This window comes from Lampetra fluviatilis, chromosome 11, assembly GCF_964198595.1.
Source record: "Lampetra fluviatilis chromosome 11, kcLamFluv1.1, whole genome shotgun sequence".
NCBI lineage: Eukaryota > Metazoa > Chordata > Hyperoartia > Petromyzontiformes > Petromyzontidae > Lampetra > Lampetra fluviatilis.
Genome location: NC_136285.1, coordinates 5479173 through 5499094, shown reverse-complemented (window position 1 = coordinate 5499094; position 19922 = coordinate 5479173). Strand labels below are relative to the sequence as shown.

At 43.7% G+C, this 19922-nt stretch overlaps 1 protein-coding gene across 8 annotated transcripts in view; it reads left to right on the top strand.

The window, feature by feature from the left end:
• The window catches only part of LOC144934742 (neuronal cell adhesion molecule-like), a 262783-nt gene that overhangs the window by 169260 nt on the left and 73601 nt on the right, over positions 1-19922 (top strand). For 6 of the 8 annotated variants that reach the window (XM_078860837.1, XM_078860843.1, XM_078860838.1 and 3 more), the window contains 8 exons: positions 4683-4805; positions 6340-6510; positions 9975-10031; positions 13447-13558; positions 14026-14210; positions 16152-16286; positions 17391-17534; positions 18786-18897. In XM_078860837.1, the coding sequence (XP_078716963.1) occupies positions 4683-4805; positions 6340-6510; positions 9975-10031; positions 13447-13558; positions 14026-14210; positions 16152-16286; positions 17391-17534; positions 18786-18897 (1039 nt within the window). The remainder of the gene's footprint in view (positions 1-4682; positions 4806-6339; positions 6511-9974; positions 10032-13446; positions 13559-14025; positions 14211-16151; positions 16287-17390; positions 17535-18785; positions 18898-19922) is intronic. The other 2 variants (XM_078860845.1, XM_078860840.1) reach the window with 1 other exon arrangement.

Below are 19922 nucleotides of genomic sequence, written 5' to 3'. Positions count from 1 at the left end.
ACAACGCCGCTGAAATTATGCACTCTCAGAAGAGTGTGCGGCTGATGAGTTGTGTAAACAAAGATACATACAATATATATCATATAAATATACATTATACACATGTAATATACATTGTATGAAAATATAATTATCTTACATGGAGAGATGGATATGTGAAGAAGACCTGTTGTCTGATTATTATTATTTTTTACAATAATAGCTCTCGTGCTATTAAACTACTAACAATAGCAGTCGCGGCTACTTCTAAGAACGCAAACACGTTCGTCAGCGCTGCCTTAAAACGACCAAGTCGACACCTGGTCACATTTTATGCAACGGCGCACAGAGAGGCCCCGCTCTGGCTAATATACAAACAAGCCCGTAAACGCATCTGTTGGTTAACGATCGTAACATTCGTGATTGCATCCTTATTTCTCGAGCCAAAAGACAAGTAGTAATTTATCACGAAGCAGCGTTATGGTCCCTTAACTGAAAATGTCAACTTAATTGTACACCCATGAGAATCACTTTATCAGCTAAACATGGCCAGACTAAACATGAATAAGTGGTTGCCTAAATAGTTTTTTTTTTATGCTGGAAAGCATTTAAAAAAATTACCAAACCATGATATATGTAATGATAAAAACACATTAACCAAAGTATGGCATTTTGCATGACAATTTATAGTTAAATGCATTTAGATTTGCCATGGAAACCTTACACGTGCACATTTTTTATTCATGGATTATACAAGTGCATACGTATCTCATCTATATTGTTATGAACTCACCAGCAATATATGTTGAAATAGAGTAAAATACAGATTCCCAGTAAGTGATAAAAACATAACACTGGCAAAAAAAAACAACCTCACCGGGGCATATTGTTTCTAACCATGCGGGCACTTATCCATAACATAAATCCTTGCGAGATTGCAATAGCAGAAGTTTGTGTTTCATGGTGGTAGATGACACACTGGTGTCCATAAAGAGGCACTTACTGAGCACAGTAATCGGAGATACCAATGTGGCTCAATTGGTTAGCACATGACTGACCCAGAACATTTATGTTTGCGATAGTAATTATCATAATTATTTGCAGCCCTTTGTCCACTGCTGGATGAAGGCCTCCCCACATCTCTTGGCTCTGGGAGTTGTTTGACCATGCATTGCCATGCTGGTCAGTGTAGTTGTTGGAGGTTTGGCGTTCAGAGGGCTTCTCAGCAACGGTTCAGATATCATCCACCGCTGTTGTCGGTCGATATTATCCAAGCCTGGAATTCAAACTCAGGTTTAGTGGGCCAGACCATTACAATTAGAATGCATATCGCGTCTACATGCGACCAAGATACTACATAGGGACAGTTGGCATATTTATATTGAAGAGGGAAAAGGGGAAGTCAGTCGGTGATAGGCAGAGGTAAAGAGGAAGATATTGAGTATCGGCTTGAACAGGGACAGAGTCAACAAGCACGGTAAGCTGGGGAAAGAGACTTCTAGACTATGGGGACAGGCAGTGTGCAAATACTAATTTAATTAACTTTCCCAGGAATGAATGAGTGAGTCGGGAGGGTTCCGTATTGGGATGTTTGGCCAAATATATGTTAGGGATCGTTTTTCTTTGTGTGCAATGAAATGAGTACCCAGAGAAAACCCACGCATACAAAATTATAATATTCTAAAGTGGGTTTTTAAAAAAAACTCACTTGTCGGACTGTCATCTCTTTGCCACCTGACAGTCAAGCACCTTGGAGAGTTTCATGCATTTATATGATCCACCAGCACCTACATCCACAGCACTGCATCACAGACACGCACTAGCACACCCAGCTCTACACACACTCCCCGCTCTCCATATCGCAATAAATAATACTCTTCATTCTGCTTATCAAAAAGTACAGCATTTCTTTACTTCTCAATTACGTATGTATGATCTCTTTGTCAACGTTGTCCAAGAATGGTCCAATGTCATTCCTCATATTTCCACGTAAAACTATAAACTAAACATAGTTTTTTTTATCAGGTAAGGCCACTGAGCTATATAGCTCTTTTTTCAGAACCGACCTGGCCACAAATGATATCTTAATGAAGTGGCTTTTCATCACGTGGAAATGTATAGATGCCAAATACTCCAAACGCATGTTTCTAAATGTGGAGGGAAAAACCCGGAGGAACTAGAGAAAAATCTACACGACCACGAGGAAAACACGCAAAGTCCATATATACAGGCGTCATGGTCGGGATCGAACCTGCGACCTCCTGTATACCAAGCGAGGTAGTTAACATCTTGCCACCGTGGCGCCCTAACTGGTTGGCGCCATGGTTTGAACGCATGGCTCACAAATGTAAGGTTGCAAGTTCAAAGGTTGCGAGTTCAACCCAGTCGGGAGATGACTCAGCCTTGTATATGACTAATGTAAGTACCACTTAGTGGAAAGTCAGCAGTGATTATTCTCTGGATATATTGCTCCCCACCATGATATCGTGGAATTGCCACAATTGGCTCAGGGCCACCAATGGAAAGGAGCACTGTCCAAATGCTGGTTTGAGCAGGGAGATCAAATAACTTGGCTGGATATGATTTCAAAAGTATTGGAATGTTCACAAGAGCCAGTCAGCTGTAATGGGATTGAACCGAGTTGCTTTGGTCTTGCTCGACAAAAGGCTTACAACTTTGCAATCATTGTCTAGAGATGCCATGCTATCTGGTGGCATCATCTCTGCGTTGTGGGCAAACCTTAAGACCCATACGTTGGTGCTCAAATAGGTGGATTCTAATTACAGACCAAACTGTGTCCCTGCTCAAACACACATTTATACAGAGAGGGCCTCTGCATTTTCATTGTTTAACCAATGCTGACTTGCAACAAAGTGGTGTACATTTTATTGTCCCTGATGAAATGATTGGCCGAGTTGACCTCCGATTGGCATTGGTGCTCGCAGCCTTCCGATTGTGAGTTCAGCTCTCTCCAAACACTACCACCTGCCTAGATTAGTTATTGTAATTCATTCAAACGAGCATGATTTTTTATCATTTTATTTTTCACCACGGAACTAAGGCCTGCATTGTTTATGTGCGCATATGATTTCGTCTTGATTTTCACTTCATGCGTCTCTGCTTATGTTTTTCCTTTCTCTTTGTTCTTTTTGTCTTTATATTTTGCATTCTTCCCACGTAAGGCATCAACTTGCTTCTGCAACGTTTAAGAGAAGGTACCTGTAAAACCAATCTCCTGTGGAAATCACTGCCCTCTGGTGTTCCAATTCCGACTCGACTTGTTATTTTCACTGGCGTCGCTCCTTATTCCACTCCTTTGCTTTTGCCACACGGTGTGCGTTAATGCATTGTGCCAATTACGGCAGCCCCCCCCCCCACCCCCCGTTTTGTCGTGTAGCGCCAGCTGTCAACGTGGCCTCGCCTTTACGAAGGGGGCGCTGACCCCTATGGCGCGATAGCATCACCACCGGAGTGGCCAACGAGCCAACACCTGCCCTGTGATTTTTCTCAGCGGTCCCATTGTTCGAACGGGTGCAACGAGAGACGCGCGTTGTGCAATGCCTTTCGCGCCGGTAGGATAGGCTTCATGGGAAGGGTGCAAACGTTCACAGCTGAACCAAGGGAAGCTGTTGGCGATTGCAATGCAGCTTACGGCAGTGCTTGGCCAAAGCACAGCCCTTTTCAGTCCCCAAACGTATTTTGCCCAAATGTTCACACGCTTCCTTTTGAAACTTTCCTCTCTCAGCTCGCAGCAATCGAAGATAAATTTTCGTCAGGTTGTGCCGCCGACTGAATAAAAAATACGGATTAAATGCCAAGTTATGCGATCTCTTTGAATCACGTTATGGTGTCATTATAGATATAAAAATAGCAAACATTCATTGGGTTTGTATAAAAAGGAGAGGGCTTTTTATTTCTAAAGACTACTAGAAGGATTGCTAAGTCAGTTGTCTTGTTCCCTTGCAGAACACAGGAAGGGCACAATAAACCCTTCATGAAAGGTGCTAACTTTGTAGTCAAATTAATGATCGATGTCTCTTTGTGAATGTAGTTTTTTTGTGTGAAACCTATTAAACGTGGTTTAAAATCACAGTCAAAGCAACTCTGCTCAACAAAGCAAGGGGCAGTGGTTATTTATGTTTGTGCCCCTGAGCCAGGTGTGGAAATTCCACACTCCTATGGTGGGGCCCTGTATTTCCATATTTAAAGCACTGGTCACGTCCCAAAAAGTGCTACTCAATTAGCTAATTCAATCGTGATGCTGATGACGGGCTATGTTGACCTCCAAACTGGGATTTAAACTTTCAATGACGAGTAAAGTGTTTTGCTGCAGTTCCTTAATCATAAGAGAAGCACTTAAATCGTAATTATAAAGTTACATAAGTTCAACTGTCAGTTGGAGGTGGTCAACCCAGGTCATCGTCCCTCCGCGGTTGGTAAACGAGTACTAAATTGTGGATGGTCAACAGTGATAATGCCACAAGTAGACTGCCCACCACCATGGGAATGTGGAATGTGCCACGCTGGCTAAATTTCCTGACAGAAGACACTTGAACAATGCTCATTTGAGCACGGGCATACTCTCACTGAATGCATACTTGCGATCAAAAAATACCCAGCCCTTTTTAAAACAAAAAAGACCGCAGCAACCGTATCTTCACAGAATGCCAGTCGCTCATTCATGTGCTCTTGTGTTAACCCAGGGTCTCCTCTGTGGCCAAAGGAGGTGATCGACCCAGTGCAGGTGAAGGAGGGCTCGTCAGCTGTGCTGCCCTGCAACCCCCCACCTGGAATCCCGCCGCCCGTCATCTTCTGGATGGACCACGGTGAGCCCGACGCTGACGCTCTCGACGTGGCCTTCAGAGACCACCCCCCCCCCCCCTCGATGTAGCCCGAATTTAATTAAATGTGGCAACGTTAATATGTGGCTTGCATTGACTGTATATAAAATGTATTCTTAGGTTTTTTCGGTAAAGTCACGTAGGTAAAAATGTTTAATTAATAAAAGTAAAATAAAACAATAAAAAATAAATAAATCACGACGTTTCGGAAGCAACACAAGCCTCCGTCTTCAGGTGGAACCGTCACAGCCACGTGTCAAAGCAAAGTAGTTCTACCTGATGACGGTTGCTTGTGTTGCAATCGAAACGTATTCTATTATTTAATTTATTTTCTTTCTACGTGACTTTACCGAAAGAACCAAAGAGTAATTACTGCAGTCACGAAAGCTTCAAATCAAGTTTCAAAGTAAATCGTTTAATAACAGGTTAAACAGGAATTGAACACAGGTGGTGTATATGCCAGTCATGCCAGGCAGTCAGAGCATAACACCTGGACCATGTCCCGTGACCTCTTGTTAGCGAGCCTTCCACACTTCACATGACCTCCGTACACCTAGCCTGGTACAAAAGCTGTGGTTCTGTCACTGTCACTTTGTGGTTAATGGCGGCTGTTGTCGTTGTTTGTGTCTGAATGTCTGAACGTTTGTGTCTGACTGTCTGAGCATACATGGCTGGGTCATGTAGCTCGCATGCCCAGCCACCACATGCCCAAACAGCTTTGTTTGGCTGGATAGAGGGGGCTAAACGGGCGTGGCACAGGCTAAATAAGATATTGAATGATGCGGTACGAGAGGTTATGGAGCTGAGTGGACTTGCCAATGACTGGTACCAGCGGTTTTCAAGATCGGCCTCTGTAGAGGAGGCTCGTGAAGGGCGCTACTGGGCAGTTGGAGGCAGACCCCCTCCAGGAAAAATGAAGGGCAGAAAAGCGATGCTCACAACAATGAGCAGAGCGCCGGGCAGCTAAAACACAGCAAGCACAGTAGGGGGCACAGGTGGTGCATCAATCAATCATCTCAGTCAGTGAAGCCATGGCACCTGGGTCTGTCCCATGACCTGCCAGTGGGCGTTTGAAACTTCACGTGGCCTTAAAGTGCCATGGTGACGTCACCACCACTTATTGGCGACTGGCAGTTGTTGTTATTGTTGAGCTTATGTTGCACACTCGAAATGAAGGACGTGGGCAGGTGATCCAAATTGAGGGCAAACACATTTATTGTGGTTAATCTGTAAGATGCAACAGCATGTGTGTCACACGCAGCAATTCTTCAACTGAGTCGCCATTAACCACGTGACTGGTGTACAAGTGCGGTTAATCAATAACCCTGCCAGCCCCCTACAGGCCCAACTCCGTTATCGCATGCTGGTGTACACACGTGCATTGATGTACTACACAGCACATCAGGACTTTCACAGAACCACACTTTACTCCCTTGCTGCACAAGGAAATAATTAAAAGAGTGGTCCATTCCTAATTTGTCACATGTACGTGCATGTTTGTCGGTGTCTCCATCTGCAGTCTTGCAGAGGCTAGCTCAGGACGAGCGCGTGTCCCAGGGCCTCAACGGGGACCTCTACTTCTCCAACGTGCGCACATCAGACACACGCGATGACTACATCTGCTATGCTCGCTTCGTGTACACGCAGACCATCCAGCAGAAGCAACCCATCAAGCTGACGGTGCAGCCAGGTACGTGCCAGTCACTCGACCCTCGCTCAGCATGCCGCTCGAGTGAGTGAGTCAGTCAATCGGTGCCTTCGCATGCGGTCGATTGGGAGTCTCCACAAGCCTCCTGCAAAGAAAAACGGAATGTACTCGATGCCCCAGCACTTGTACCATGCGGATTTTTGTATCAAGAGGTCTCAGCCAATGCCATGGATGCCACCACATGCACCATGGAATTTTTTCTTCCTTCTGCCAGGTCATGCGGCCATTAAAGAGTTGGCTCCCAATCTTCAAACTCCGCCCTTTATCCCAACAACTGCTTCTATGTGTTCCCCTTTGTGACTCAGTCAACACCCAATTCAATTTCTCATCACCACCTCCATCTGGATTTAGATCATTTCCGTGGTCGCCAACCTCTGGGTGCCGCTCCATTGCCCGTTTCGGTAACCTCACCCACTCCATCCTGAACACGTGTCGCACCCATCACAACCTCCTCTTCCCGATTACATCTGCAACACTTTCTTTCCACGTTCTAGATAAAGGTATATCTTTCTCACCCTAGCCTGCCATAACACGCCTAGCCTCCTCCACACGCACCTGTATCCAAGTTCAGCTCTCTGAGCAACGCAGTACAACTAAACAAAATTCACCCTTCTCTTAATACTAAAGTTGACCTCACTACACTCACAAAGTGGCTAATGTAGTCCTTAAATAGCCCACCCTTATAATGCAATACATCTATTGACCCCCTTCTCACAACCCCCTGCGTTATGCGCATTACCCCCTAAACGCAGACAGTCTCTACGACCTCGAGGTTCTGACCTCCTGACAGCTGGTACAAGCAGCTTCAATCCTAAGCAATGCCATCAACGTAGCATTTGAAAATCTCAACTCCCAAGTCCCAGATTTCCAGCCTCAGTACGACACCTTGCTCTGCCAAAATCGGCATATCCCATCGCCCTACACATGTGTGTATGGTACGAATCAGGCCAGCAGATAGTGACCAAATTACTTAACGCTTCAAGAAGAATGCGTGCATTCATAACCGTAACCTCTTGAAACGGACATGCTTTAAAAGTGTCTGAAAGCGAATATTCAGAACCGTTGCTGTTTATAGACATCGAACACATTATGCAATGGGTACATAACATTCCTCTTACGCTGGTGTTTATTTCGTGCCAGAACAGAACACAGTGGCTGCTGGGTCAATGGCATTAGTACGCCGAGCGTGCTCAGAGCCGAGGTTTCTGGCTCGAGGTCCCCTGTTGAGCTGCTGCTACGTTATTAAGATAAACTCAGACTTACGATTGTTTTTTATTTCCTCTTCAGCCATTGTGTGCATTCCTCACAGTGGCAGGAGCAGCCTAAGTAGTCCCTCTTGGTTAATTACACGTTATAACGGCTGTAATATATTATACAAATCAACTTCCGTTCTGTATCTCCATATAAACACCAAACACCCTTTAGTCTGTCACGGTAATAAATGGAAATGTCCACTGCGAGGAAGCAAGAACAGAATGATCTGACCTTTTAATATAGATTAATGCAGATGATGCTAAAACACGTTTAACTGAATAGGGTGAGCAACTCTGAGGTTGAGAATAGAAAATGATAGGAGAGCATTTGGCGATGTAAAGTGTAAAGATGAGATCGCTGTGGTTTGGTCCATGCCTGCTGGATGGAGGAGAGCAGGTTACCAAGACATGCGTTGGAGTGGGTGTTGAAAGGACGATAGTGAAGGGAAAACCCGTGAGCAAATGGTGACGATTGGACTGCAAGAGCAAATCTTGGATGTCAAATGTCCATTGTGCAAGGGCTGTGCAACCTGGCAGAAGGAACACGGAAACAGCGAGGTGCGGTGGCATCAGCAGCGGTAACCGCGACGACCTCTTGATCTAGACTTAAAACTTTCGTGACTGCAGGAATTCATATTCTTGGTTCTTTCGGTAAAGTCACGTAAATAGAAAAAAAAAAATCTAAAATAAAAGCAAAAAACCCACGACGTTTCGATCGCAACACAAGCAGTCTTCATCAGGGGGAGAGAAAAGTGCCTAATCAAGACCGCTTGTGTTGCGATCGAAGCGTCGTGGGTTTTTTGCTTTTATTTTATATATTTTTTTAATATTTACGTGACTTTACCGAAAGAACCAAGAATATGACCTCTTGATTGTCCAACCTTGAATGTCCATTCCTCTTTGAGTCATCTTGACTATTTCAGGATAGTCCTACTTGTGGAATATTTATTTGCCAAAAATGGCCACAACTGCGACACGCAATGGACTATGCCCGAGAGCCACATTATGAGATCTTAAAAGTCCACTCAAATTGCCAAGCGGCACTTTCTTTTGGATATTTTTTTTTCCAACGACAAATCATCAAGGAGATTGTTGTCAAATCTGTACCGAAGGGCCTATAACCTAGCGGCATTCGCGCTTAACAACTAGGCAACCAGAAAACAAGGAAACAAAAACTGAAATATAATAGCATGCTCGTCAAGCAGAATTAATTCCACAAAGCATTGCACACTCATTACAGACTTGTAGAGCGATTGCACATTGCTAGCATGCTCAGATGCATTCACAATCACTATTATGTTTGGCCGCCTACAATTAGTGACTTTCTTTTCTCCCATAGCTTGAGTGAATATTAAATCAGTCGCAAATGCCAGCTTGCACTGAGATATTGAAAGCCTCAAATTATAACCCAGTCTTGCATATGACGAATGCAAATGGATAAGTGCTCCAACCCGTTGGTCGTGTGCTGAGAGCACTCAACAATCAGAATGTTGAAAGTTCAAATGCTAGCAAAAGGTCAACTGAGTGCTGCATTTTCCTTCAGATGTGAATAAAATGAGGACCACTTTGTGGGAAGTAACCAGTGCTTTTTGTATGAAGAGACTTGCTCATACCAGGGAGATATTGAATTTCAACAACTGATTTCACAGCTACCAATACAATTTGGGACCACCCCCTTCGCCATATGGGCATTGAGAAACATTACCCTTTGACCTGACATAATTTTGGTTGGCTAATTACATAGCTTGTCAGGGCTGGCAAAGACGTTAATTATTGACAAATTTTCATCCTTGGAAGGATTATTTACTAAACAAGCTCCTGGAATCAGGCCAGTTGGCTCGCGATCGGAAGTCTGCTGAGTTCACATGCTGGCAGGGGGTTGGCTTGGCCCATTATCCCTTTGGATTAATAAAAACCAGTCCCCGTTTGTGCGGATGGCTCTACTTGTTCGATGGCTCTACTCGCCCCCGCCATAGGAATATTGCATTTTCACCACTGGCTCAGGGATGTGAACAGGAGATGAGCACTGCCTCCATCTCAATTCATCAGGAAATCACTTTGTCATGTTACCATTGTGTGCTTGCTTTTCTGTCTCACGATTTACTTTGCTCATGTAAGGCAATAACTGCATGAATTCATTTCTGTGTTTGTTTTATTTTTTGGACGTTTGTGTGTGCATTTTCTTTTTTTCAGTTGATGCCAGTAATGATACAGAGTCTGCTAATGCCAGTGATGCTGACATAAATGGTGGTGAGTTTATTTTTTAATGAAAAGTAATGAACAGATTCTTTATTTTCTTCAACTTTTTAAAATCTGTAAACTAACGCTAATCTCCTCCTAAAAATGTAAATCTGTCATCTTTTCTCCATTCCACTGTGCAGACGTTAAGCTCCTTTGGCAGTAGGGATCGCAAAACAAACAAAGTGGAACTGATTAAAACTGCAAAAGATGAATTTATGAACAAGTTAATTGAAATAAAATTACTTAATAGTACTGAGTAGACATTTTAACAGATTTGACATTGCCAACATCATATACATCTACTATTACAATTTAATTACAATATACAAGGAGTGCCACTGTGTGGAAGTTATAAGAGGAAGAAGTTGTTCCTGCCATAGGAACATGGATTTTAGACTGCTTGCTTAGGACAGTGTTACTTATTGCTCCATTTATTAGGCAAAACACTTTGACTATACTCTGCAATAGTTGCTCCATGAATAATGTATAACACCATGAAGGTTCCCAATTACCAAATGCATTAGATTTGTGAAATGAAATTAGATTGAGATGATTGAGATGGCAACAAATGAAACATAGATGCAATCTAACTTGGTGTAACTGAGATGCAATCGTACTTTGGAGCTAGTTTTGTATAAATGTACCATTGTTTTGCAACACGAGAGTTTGCGTGATTGGCATTGCAGACAATTCTATACATTGCTTCTGTTAACTCCAGGCTGATCGAATGAGTATTCCCATTTGTGATTCCATCACGCTTTGCAACAATGTCCAAGTGAATTGTGTGTGCATTTATGTTCATCATTGTTTCATTTTCAGAAAACAATAATGACATTTTGCCATTAAAATATCATATTTCATTTCTACATGATTAATATATATTACGTTTTCCATAATAATGTAATTCTTTTTATGCCAGCTATTCGCGTGCATTTAGATACACGTAGAAAATACTTTTTACAGGGTGGCCCAGGATGGCACAGGATTGCACAGTTGCAACACTCGTGCCCACAGCAAGAAGTTCCTGGGTTCAATTCCTGACTTGGACCACCTTTCGACGTGGAGTTAGAATGTTCTCCCCTTGTTCTGAATGGGTTTCGTCCAGGCTCTCTCTTTGCCTCCTGCAGCTAAAACACGATGGCCAAACATCGCAATGCAAAATATTACCTGCAAATGACTCAATTTAAATGAGACGCGGCAACATTGACCCCTACTGCGAAAAACTTGGCAGGACCCTTGTGAAATAGAATCTTGAGACTCAGTGAAGCTTCCCTTGATAAACAAGAATAGTAAGAAAGTACACGTGCACAGAGCTTCCCAAGTGACACCGTGGTTAAAGCACTCACCTCACGTTTGGAAAGGCAAAATCCAGTTGTGGGTGATTTAGAAAACCTCCCCTGTAGTGTCAAAACAATGAAGTACCGCATTATAGAAAGTCAACAGTGGTTATACCATGGATACTCTGGTCCCTGCCTCTGAATTACATACAGTATGTCGAATTTCCACCACTGGCTCAGCATCACCAATGGAAATGAACATTGCCCACGGGGAAATTTTCCGATTACGGTATATATACCTACTTTAAATAATTATTTTCTTTAAACTATTCAGACACACACTCAAGCTCAATTTTAAGTGAGGGAGATTTTAATTATTCTCGTGGACTTGACTTAATTAAATTATATTGGCTCTTTATAATTTGTGTAATTGAGACAATTAAAATTAAACAGCAATTGCTTATAATAAATCACCTTTCAAGGGTTTTGTAATTGGGTAATTGTGTATCTATATATAGCCCCCAGTATCAGATTATAAACAAATTTAAATCTGTGTTTTCAACAGTCGATATAAAATACAATATCCCAGCATGCCGAGAACCGGCAGTGTTGAAATTAAGAGTGTGAATCGTGCAATATTAAAACCTATTTTCCTTTCGAAATGAAAGGTATTGTAATTATTCGTTTCTACTAATGCAGTGGCTCAGTTTCCACGCTCCTTTGACTCAAATCGTTTCCACGGCGGTGTTTATCTGCCCTAAGTTTGTAATGGCAAAGCAATGAGCTCTGTCTCATAAACGCCGCCTCGTGACAGAATCATTATCTGTGCTAATAGAACGCTGCTTTGCTGACATTTCAAATGAGAAACCCCCCGATGTGTCATTTATTTTGATATAATTCAGAAAGCAATGTGTATAGCACGAGTGATGATGCCTTATATTTATTCATGGAAGTCTCACTGAGTCTCAAAACTCCTATTCAAGAGGAGCTGCGAGTGGGATATATTTAATATTAATTAGATATATGTCAATATATCTCATTAAAATTCCAACAACATTTACCAATTTTTTTGTAAATTGCAATAATTTTGATCACTTTAAATACCCAAATTCATCAAAAATATATGAAATAATGGTAATCATTCTTGATTTTAAGCTTTCGTGACTGCAGGAATCCATACTCTATGGTTTTATCGGTAAAGTCAAGTGGGTAGAAAAAATAATGAAATAAAACACGACGTTTCGGTCGCAACACAAGCGGCCATCTTCATTTTTCTATCTACGTGACTTTACCGAAAGAACCAGAGAGTATGGTAATCATTGTTTAAAAAGAGACATGTTACATTACTAGACAACTCAAGATCAACTCTGGGCAGCTGCTGGATGGTTGGTCACATCACAGGATCGTGAGAGGTGGTCGCAGCTTGGGGAGGCCTTCATCAAGCAGTGGATTGACCATGGCTGATGAGAATAATGATGATTAGTTATCATTCGTTGATCCACATGGAAGCCAGTGAACACATGATTATAGGGAATGCACGTGAATCACGAAGGATCTATCTGTTTTATTTCATTCTTTGCTCTTCGTGCTGCTGAACTTGGTTAAGCTGCGTTGGTCTCTGCTGCTCCTCTGCTTTTGTTTATTTAATTTATTGACGGCCACACCTTATCACTCTAAACCTTCCCTCCCGACTAAGTCGCTTCCATTCAAAGCTTCTTGAATACTCGTGTGTGGCCGTAATGGGACATGTGCTTTCGGTGGGTTGCGTTCATCTGTTTTAAATTTTTAAACGATATGCTTATGTCATCGTAAGTGTACACACAAGCATATGGACACGGACACGTGCACGCATAAGCACATGCATACTCACAAATATACAAAGTATTACATATACATACATGTATGTGCGTTCACGCTTTTAACTACACGTGTTGATCCACGAGTGTGCGCACATATGGGTATGTGTACATCCGTATATAGATTGGTGCATGCATGTGTCCACACGAGTTTGTTCCAGACGGCCGCAGAAGCGCAGAACACACATGCTTACAAACACGTGTATTTACACTTGTGTACATGTGCGTGTACACTTGTATGCATGTGTATGTCTCTGTATATATACATTGTGTCACGTGGCGTCTGCACAGGGAGCCGCGTGGATCTGTACCCGCCACACTTCCTCTCTCCCGTCGGTGCCTCCAGCACTAAGATGGTGCTCAAAGGAGACGTCCTGAGCCTGGAGTGCATCGCAGCCGGCCTGTATGTCATCGCACTGCGCCACACGAGCAAGCAGCAGCTGTCACACGAGCGTACATAGAGGGGGCACCGCTGTGGCAAGATGTTCACGAGATGTTAACGAGCTCGCCTGGTGTGCGGGAGGTCGTGGGGTCGATCCCGACCCTGACACCTGTGTGTAATACTAACATCTCCGCGCAGTTAAGTTCTGGAATCCAGAGCTGTTCTGCAATCTCCTGATGACCTCGCGGATATGTTTGGCTAGCTGCTGGGATGCGGTAAATGGCATTAAAACATCGTAGTGAAAAACAATGGTTTGAAAGGCTCATTGGTCAATTAAACATTGTTACACATCCACGATTAAAACAGATGTCTTACCACTGATTGAAAACAACAGATCGTCACGCACAACTCTGTGTGAGGCGACACATTACAGTACCCTCACGGTGGTCTTGTTCCTTGCATCCTGCATCACCTTGTCCAAACCGCAGGCCGACGCCGCGCATCCAGTGGTTCAAGTCTGGCGCGGAGATGCCGTGGGAGCGCGCGAAGCTGCTCAACTTCAACAAGACGCTCATTCTGGCAAACGTGATGGAGGGTGACGACGGCAACTACGTGTGTCTCGCTTCCAACCGGCTGGGAGCCCAGAGGCACACGACCACCGTCGCCATCGAAGGTGCGCGCCGGTTCTCATTCGCCAGCTCAGCGGGTTTACCAGCTGTGATGGCCATCGAAATTGAACTTTTTTTCCTCTTTGAATGACCAACTGGGAAGTGCTGAACTCCCATTTGTGGCCGATAGCTAGCATTGGCAAAGTCCAGATTCTCATGGTCGGGGCTTGGTGTGTCTTGATGATGTCCACTGTTGAATTCTCGCAAATGTGCGTAGCCCTGCGATGTCTTGCTCATGCCACAGCTGGCAGGAGAACAGTTCACTCGGGATATCTATAGAGCCCATCTACCACAAAAGTGGTACTTATTTTAATAGCGCCCTGATGAATACTTATTCAGTGAAGTGTCTCTGTACCAAAACCAGGATTTAAAACTCACTGCCTCATGGCTGATTGCAATGCTCCAACCATAGCACAGCTTGGCGGTAGGTGCCCAACGAATTGTAATCAAGTGACGTGGCATTGGGGTCGGCGGATCATGCAGAGATGGAGCCATCGACTGTGTGAGACAACCGCTTGCAGGACAATGAGCTTTGCAGAAATTCCATATTCCCACGGTTGGAATGAGTCTTATCACCCACAAAGGACACCCACTTTTGACTTTCTGCAAAGCAATGGTGTATGCTTCTAATCTAGTGCTTCAGAAAAAGAGTTGGTGCATCATGAAAGTATTATCAGACTTCCAACCTATAGAACTACTAGGCCACATGTCAGTACAAAAATTAGGTTGATGGTATAGGTGTGTGGTGTTTGATTATTCGTTTCAACATATACGTACATGGGTTTTCTCACGCATCATTGGAGTCTCCTCCCACGCAAGATAAACATCAACAATGAAGTGAACGGACATCCAACGCAAAACCATTTTTTTTTGTACATATATAATTTTGAGACTCGGCGAAGCTTTCCTCAATTGATTTATTTACATGAAAACGTTTGACAGCAAAGGTCAAGAGTCTCAAACAGTCTGTTCATGGGCTCAAAAGATGATGAAACCACTGTTTCACTTCGTAAGACGGTATCGCATCTCTGCGGACTCTTATTTCAGCAGGGAAAATGTCAAAACGTACATCAAACACTCTTCTTATCGGAAGAATGTGACCGGCTGCGTTTATAAGAATTTTACCCATTTAAAATGTTTCAAACTGCACCATTGTTTGATGGAACGCTTTTAATGCCGTCATCAACATGTACTGAGAGTCAATGGCCATGCCTCGTGCAAGGAGTCACCAAAATATAGGGCGTCGTGCTGTGTAGCTACGGTTCAATTTAATCCATCACTAATCCCCTAAAGGATGATTTTGAAATCGCTGGCCACCCTGCGGCCAATTCACCAATCCTTCCCCAAAGTGCTTTAATACCAGCGTGTGAGCCTCTTGACAAGGATGTATAATATACATTACATTTAGAGTGAATGTAAAGGCGCATTGGATGTATAATGCTTCACTCCATTATATTGACAATACGAATTTTATTTTTGCGCATTGAGGCTTGCTTGCAAAAGGTCCCACGTTAATCATAATTCCGTGATGATAATGTCTTGAGAATTGTTAAATAAAAGTGTCCCTGTGATGGTATGGGCATTCGGCGGCACTCATCACTATTGGTGGCCTTCAGCCATCAGTAGAAATTCAACATTCCTATGGTAGGAGCCAGTCTCTCTAGAGGACGACCACAGCTAATGTCCCGGGAAGTGCAACTCATTTAAATGGCTACAAATATTAATAATTATGGTTTGAGTCGATGTCAACAGGGAATTGAACTGCCACCATGATTGCTTAGCTAAGTTGAGCACGACTCGCTGCGATGTCTCTATTTTGGCCAGTCAATGTAATTATTACCATGACTTAGAAATGTGAGGTCGCCTTATTTGTGAAACTGCCGCATTATTGTGCTCGACCAACTCCTGCTGATCGTTCTCCCCCTGTGTGTGGTGTGTGGACACAGCCGCCCCCTACTGGCTCACGGAAGGGCCTGAGAGCCGCGTGGTTCAGCCGGGCGAACAGACGGCCATCATGTGCCGCGCTACCGGCAACCCCAAGCCGTCGATTCGCTGGCTCCTCAACGGAGGGCCCATTGAAGGCAAGTGACGTTCACCGCGAAGAGTAGCAACGAGTGGGGGCAATAGAAGCCACCTGTAAGACGTCATCAGAACGATGGTGATGAGTGCGCGGTGCGTCCGCAAGATGGGATTGAGGAGGGCAGATCACCGAGACTGGTGCTGGTCTACTTCAGTTGGGACCCGGAGGTCGGTGACCAAGAGGAAGACCTTAAAGCCAGACACTGGGGATAATGAGCCCAGTAAGAGTGCACTTTGGAGGACAGGTGTAAAGTTTGCGATCGTAATAGGATCTGGCGGCAAGGAAGGAAGCGATGGCAACGTGTGCCGGCCTGACGAGCCGCCTTCACATCACAGCCTCTTGACCTTGATGTACAACAGCAGTCAGTGGGTGTTGCGCAACACCATCCACCATAAGCCAGTGATAGAAATTAGACATTCCGAATATAGGGAACTGTCTTCTATCAGTCAACCATGACCGACATTCAACAAAGCGGTACTTTCTTTATTTTATTTTATTGACTCAGTCGGGAAGATGGACCGAGTTGACCCAACTTTAGGATGCGAACCCTCGACTTTATGGGTGTGTGTCAAGTGCTCTGTCAGTAGAGCGAGACTAAAAGTTGCGGGTTTTAAAACAACAATTAATCTTGTTGCCTGAATATACATTTCTAAAACCAGTCGGTCACGTTTCGTGAATTGCAATTCGATATCTAACATCGTTTACTGTTCAGAATTGTTCATATGTGACGAGGAATTTTTATATGTAATTGAGTGGATTCAGAGAAAGAGGTTCCCTATCTTTTTCTCGGCTTGGCCGTGCGTATCGTGCATTCGTTTGTATAGTTGTTTACAACTACGTAGGTTTTGAGCACTGTGCTGCATAGCTCTCCTATGTGCGTGTCACGTGGCACGGTGTTGTGGCATTTCGCTTCAGCAATTCAGCTCCTTCAGCAACAGCTCGTGCTCCGACAAAGCTCCCAGCACGTGGACAACAAAAAAACAACAACATCGGACACCAGTGCACAAACAACGCGGCGGTACACAACCGTCGAAAAAACCCGCATCGTAGCGCCGTATAATAATTATCGTTGGCTCGAATAGTTATTTTTGCTTATTTATTTCAGAAGCTGGCAACGACCCGAACAGGAAGGTGGATGGTGACACCATCATCCTGTCGGACCTGCCCGAGGGGATGAGCGCTGTGTACCAGTGCGAGGCCACCAACAAGCATGGCTCCATCCTCGGCAATGCCTTCGTCAACGTGCTGGGTCAGAGCTGCTTTTTCTTTGAGCGCTCACACGCCATGAGTTTAACGGACCATTCATTCTCATCATCGTCGTTATCAGCATGAGCATCGCATGAATTATCTCCATCCATCATCATCATTGTCACTATAATTGTTATTGATGTTTTTATGTACAGTAGTGCCTTTGCACTAATGGACCCAAATGTACCTTGCATGTTTTTGTTTTTATAATAATGAAATGAATAAATACGTAATTAAAAACCCTGACTATTTGGTTGTGGATCGACACAACACCCCATGGTTAAATATGACAGTGATATCAATTTCTGGAACTATCACCATCACCACCATCATCATCCACCTCGCAAAAATATGTACTGAGCATTTTATTTTATGGAAATATTTCACCTGGGAAACCCTTGAGATGGAACTTCTTGTTTGCGAGGGTGTCTAGCGCATCAATGGATACAGGTACATAGCCAACACGTAACGACACGTGTGCAGAAATGTTATAGCATTGTCAATCACCATCTTTGGTAGTGAAAATAATGCACCAGCGAAAGCATGTATCTATGTTGAACTTCTTTCGTACCTTACGTAATCAACCGTGCTAATCGGAGGTACGGGGGAAGGACAACAAGCTAAACACAAAAAGCAGTTCTAAAGAAATGAGTTTTCAATATAGATTGTATTGAATATTTGGGTTGCATACGGATCGACCGATGAAAGCACGGGAAGAAGCAGCGCTCGCTGCCTCGGTAATGGGGAAGAGGTGAGGTGGTCGCCGCTACTTTAGGGGCCACTCACGAGACAGAGAGAGATGCTTGTGGCAAAGCTAAGAGTTGCCACGTGTGGAGAGAGAAGAGCTCTAGAGTTGGGCAGAGTGCAAAGATATAGAGTTGGCACTTGGTCATCCGAGTGTAACAAATGGCACATACCCAGTTCTGGGTTAGAAACACGAATATTTGCTTGACTATTTTATGATTACTTTTTCTGCACCATTGAAGTTGTGATCAAAAATAGCCATTTACGACAGTGCAGACTCGGTGTACACGACACACAGTATCATTGGATAACCCTCAGTGCTTTACCAGCCCACTAATTGGCTTGTACAATTATGAGGCCACTAAAACCCTGAACATGACCTTGAAAATGTTGGCCTCGCATCGACTGAATCGTATCAGATTTTAGTATTTTAAAAAAATGTTTCTATGTGTCAGTTTATGGCGTTGTGTACATGGATATTAACATGCCCATTTTGCACCTCTTACAGCTGTGCCACCCAGGATCCTGTCACCGATGAATAAAGTCTATGCTGCCGTGGTGAACCAGACGGTGCACATTGAGTGCAAGGTGTTCGCCTCCCCACAGCCCACCTTCATGTGGTACGTCCCAAACACCCAAGACCAGTTCAGATAATCGTCATGGGATTTGGCCATGAACGGGAATCAAACTTGAGTGGCCTGGTTTGTAGCGCAGCGCGCTAACCGCAACCCTACTGCTCCCCACTAACACCCATCACCCAACACACACTCTGACACAGGCATATGTAGTAGCAATAGCAGTAGGCTTTAAGCACTCTGGTTAGAGTTAATGATACTGGTTATGGGTTGACTCAGCCCATCATCTGTCCGGTCCAAATAAAATACCGCTCTGTGGGCAGCCTGAAGAGGTGACAGACTTGCCCCCACCATGGGAATGTGGAATTCCAGCACGCAGTTTTTTTTAAGACGTGCATATCTATGAATGTTTTTGGAGGCTCTTGCATTGAGATCTACGTTCACGTTCAGCAACTCAAGAGACCAGGATAGTCTAAATATGCTAGAGTCACTTGGGACATTAGTGTGCCTTTTGAGGGCAATTGGTTGCTATGGAAATGCTTTGAGTTGGAAAACTTTAGGCCTTGACGACAGCACTCAATGGCCTTATCACGAGAAAAGATGTCAGGGGATCTTCAACATCCACTAAGTGCACATATAATTATACTTATTAAACTCCCAGTAATAATGAGCGCAGCCGCTGGATTTGAACCATGAAACTCAACAGCAAGCGGCGAGCGTGCTACTGCTATCATACCACCATGGTCAATAAAATGTGTGCCATCGTGTTGCACTAATTTGGTTTTCCAGTTTTTTAGCTGAATCCTACGTTAAGAAGAAATAATTGTCACCATTGGCTTAGGGATACCGGCAGTGGTGATGTTTTACAAATGTCTAATTAGTTTTGTTTGCTTTTGGAAGAAACCATAATGCCCGGATAGATCCCACTCATTCACATTTGACTTGGGGATAATGAATAATAATAATAATAATATTTTATGAATAATGGTATGTGGATGATGATGATAATTATCATCGTTACGATTCATAATGGGTGATGCAATATAGATGATAATTGTGATGGTTTTATA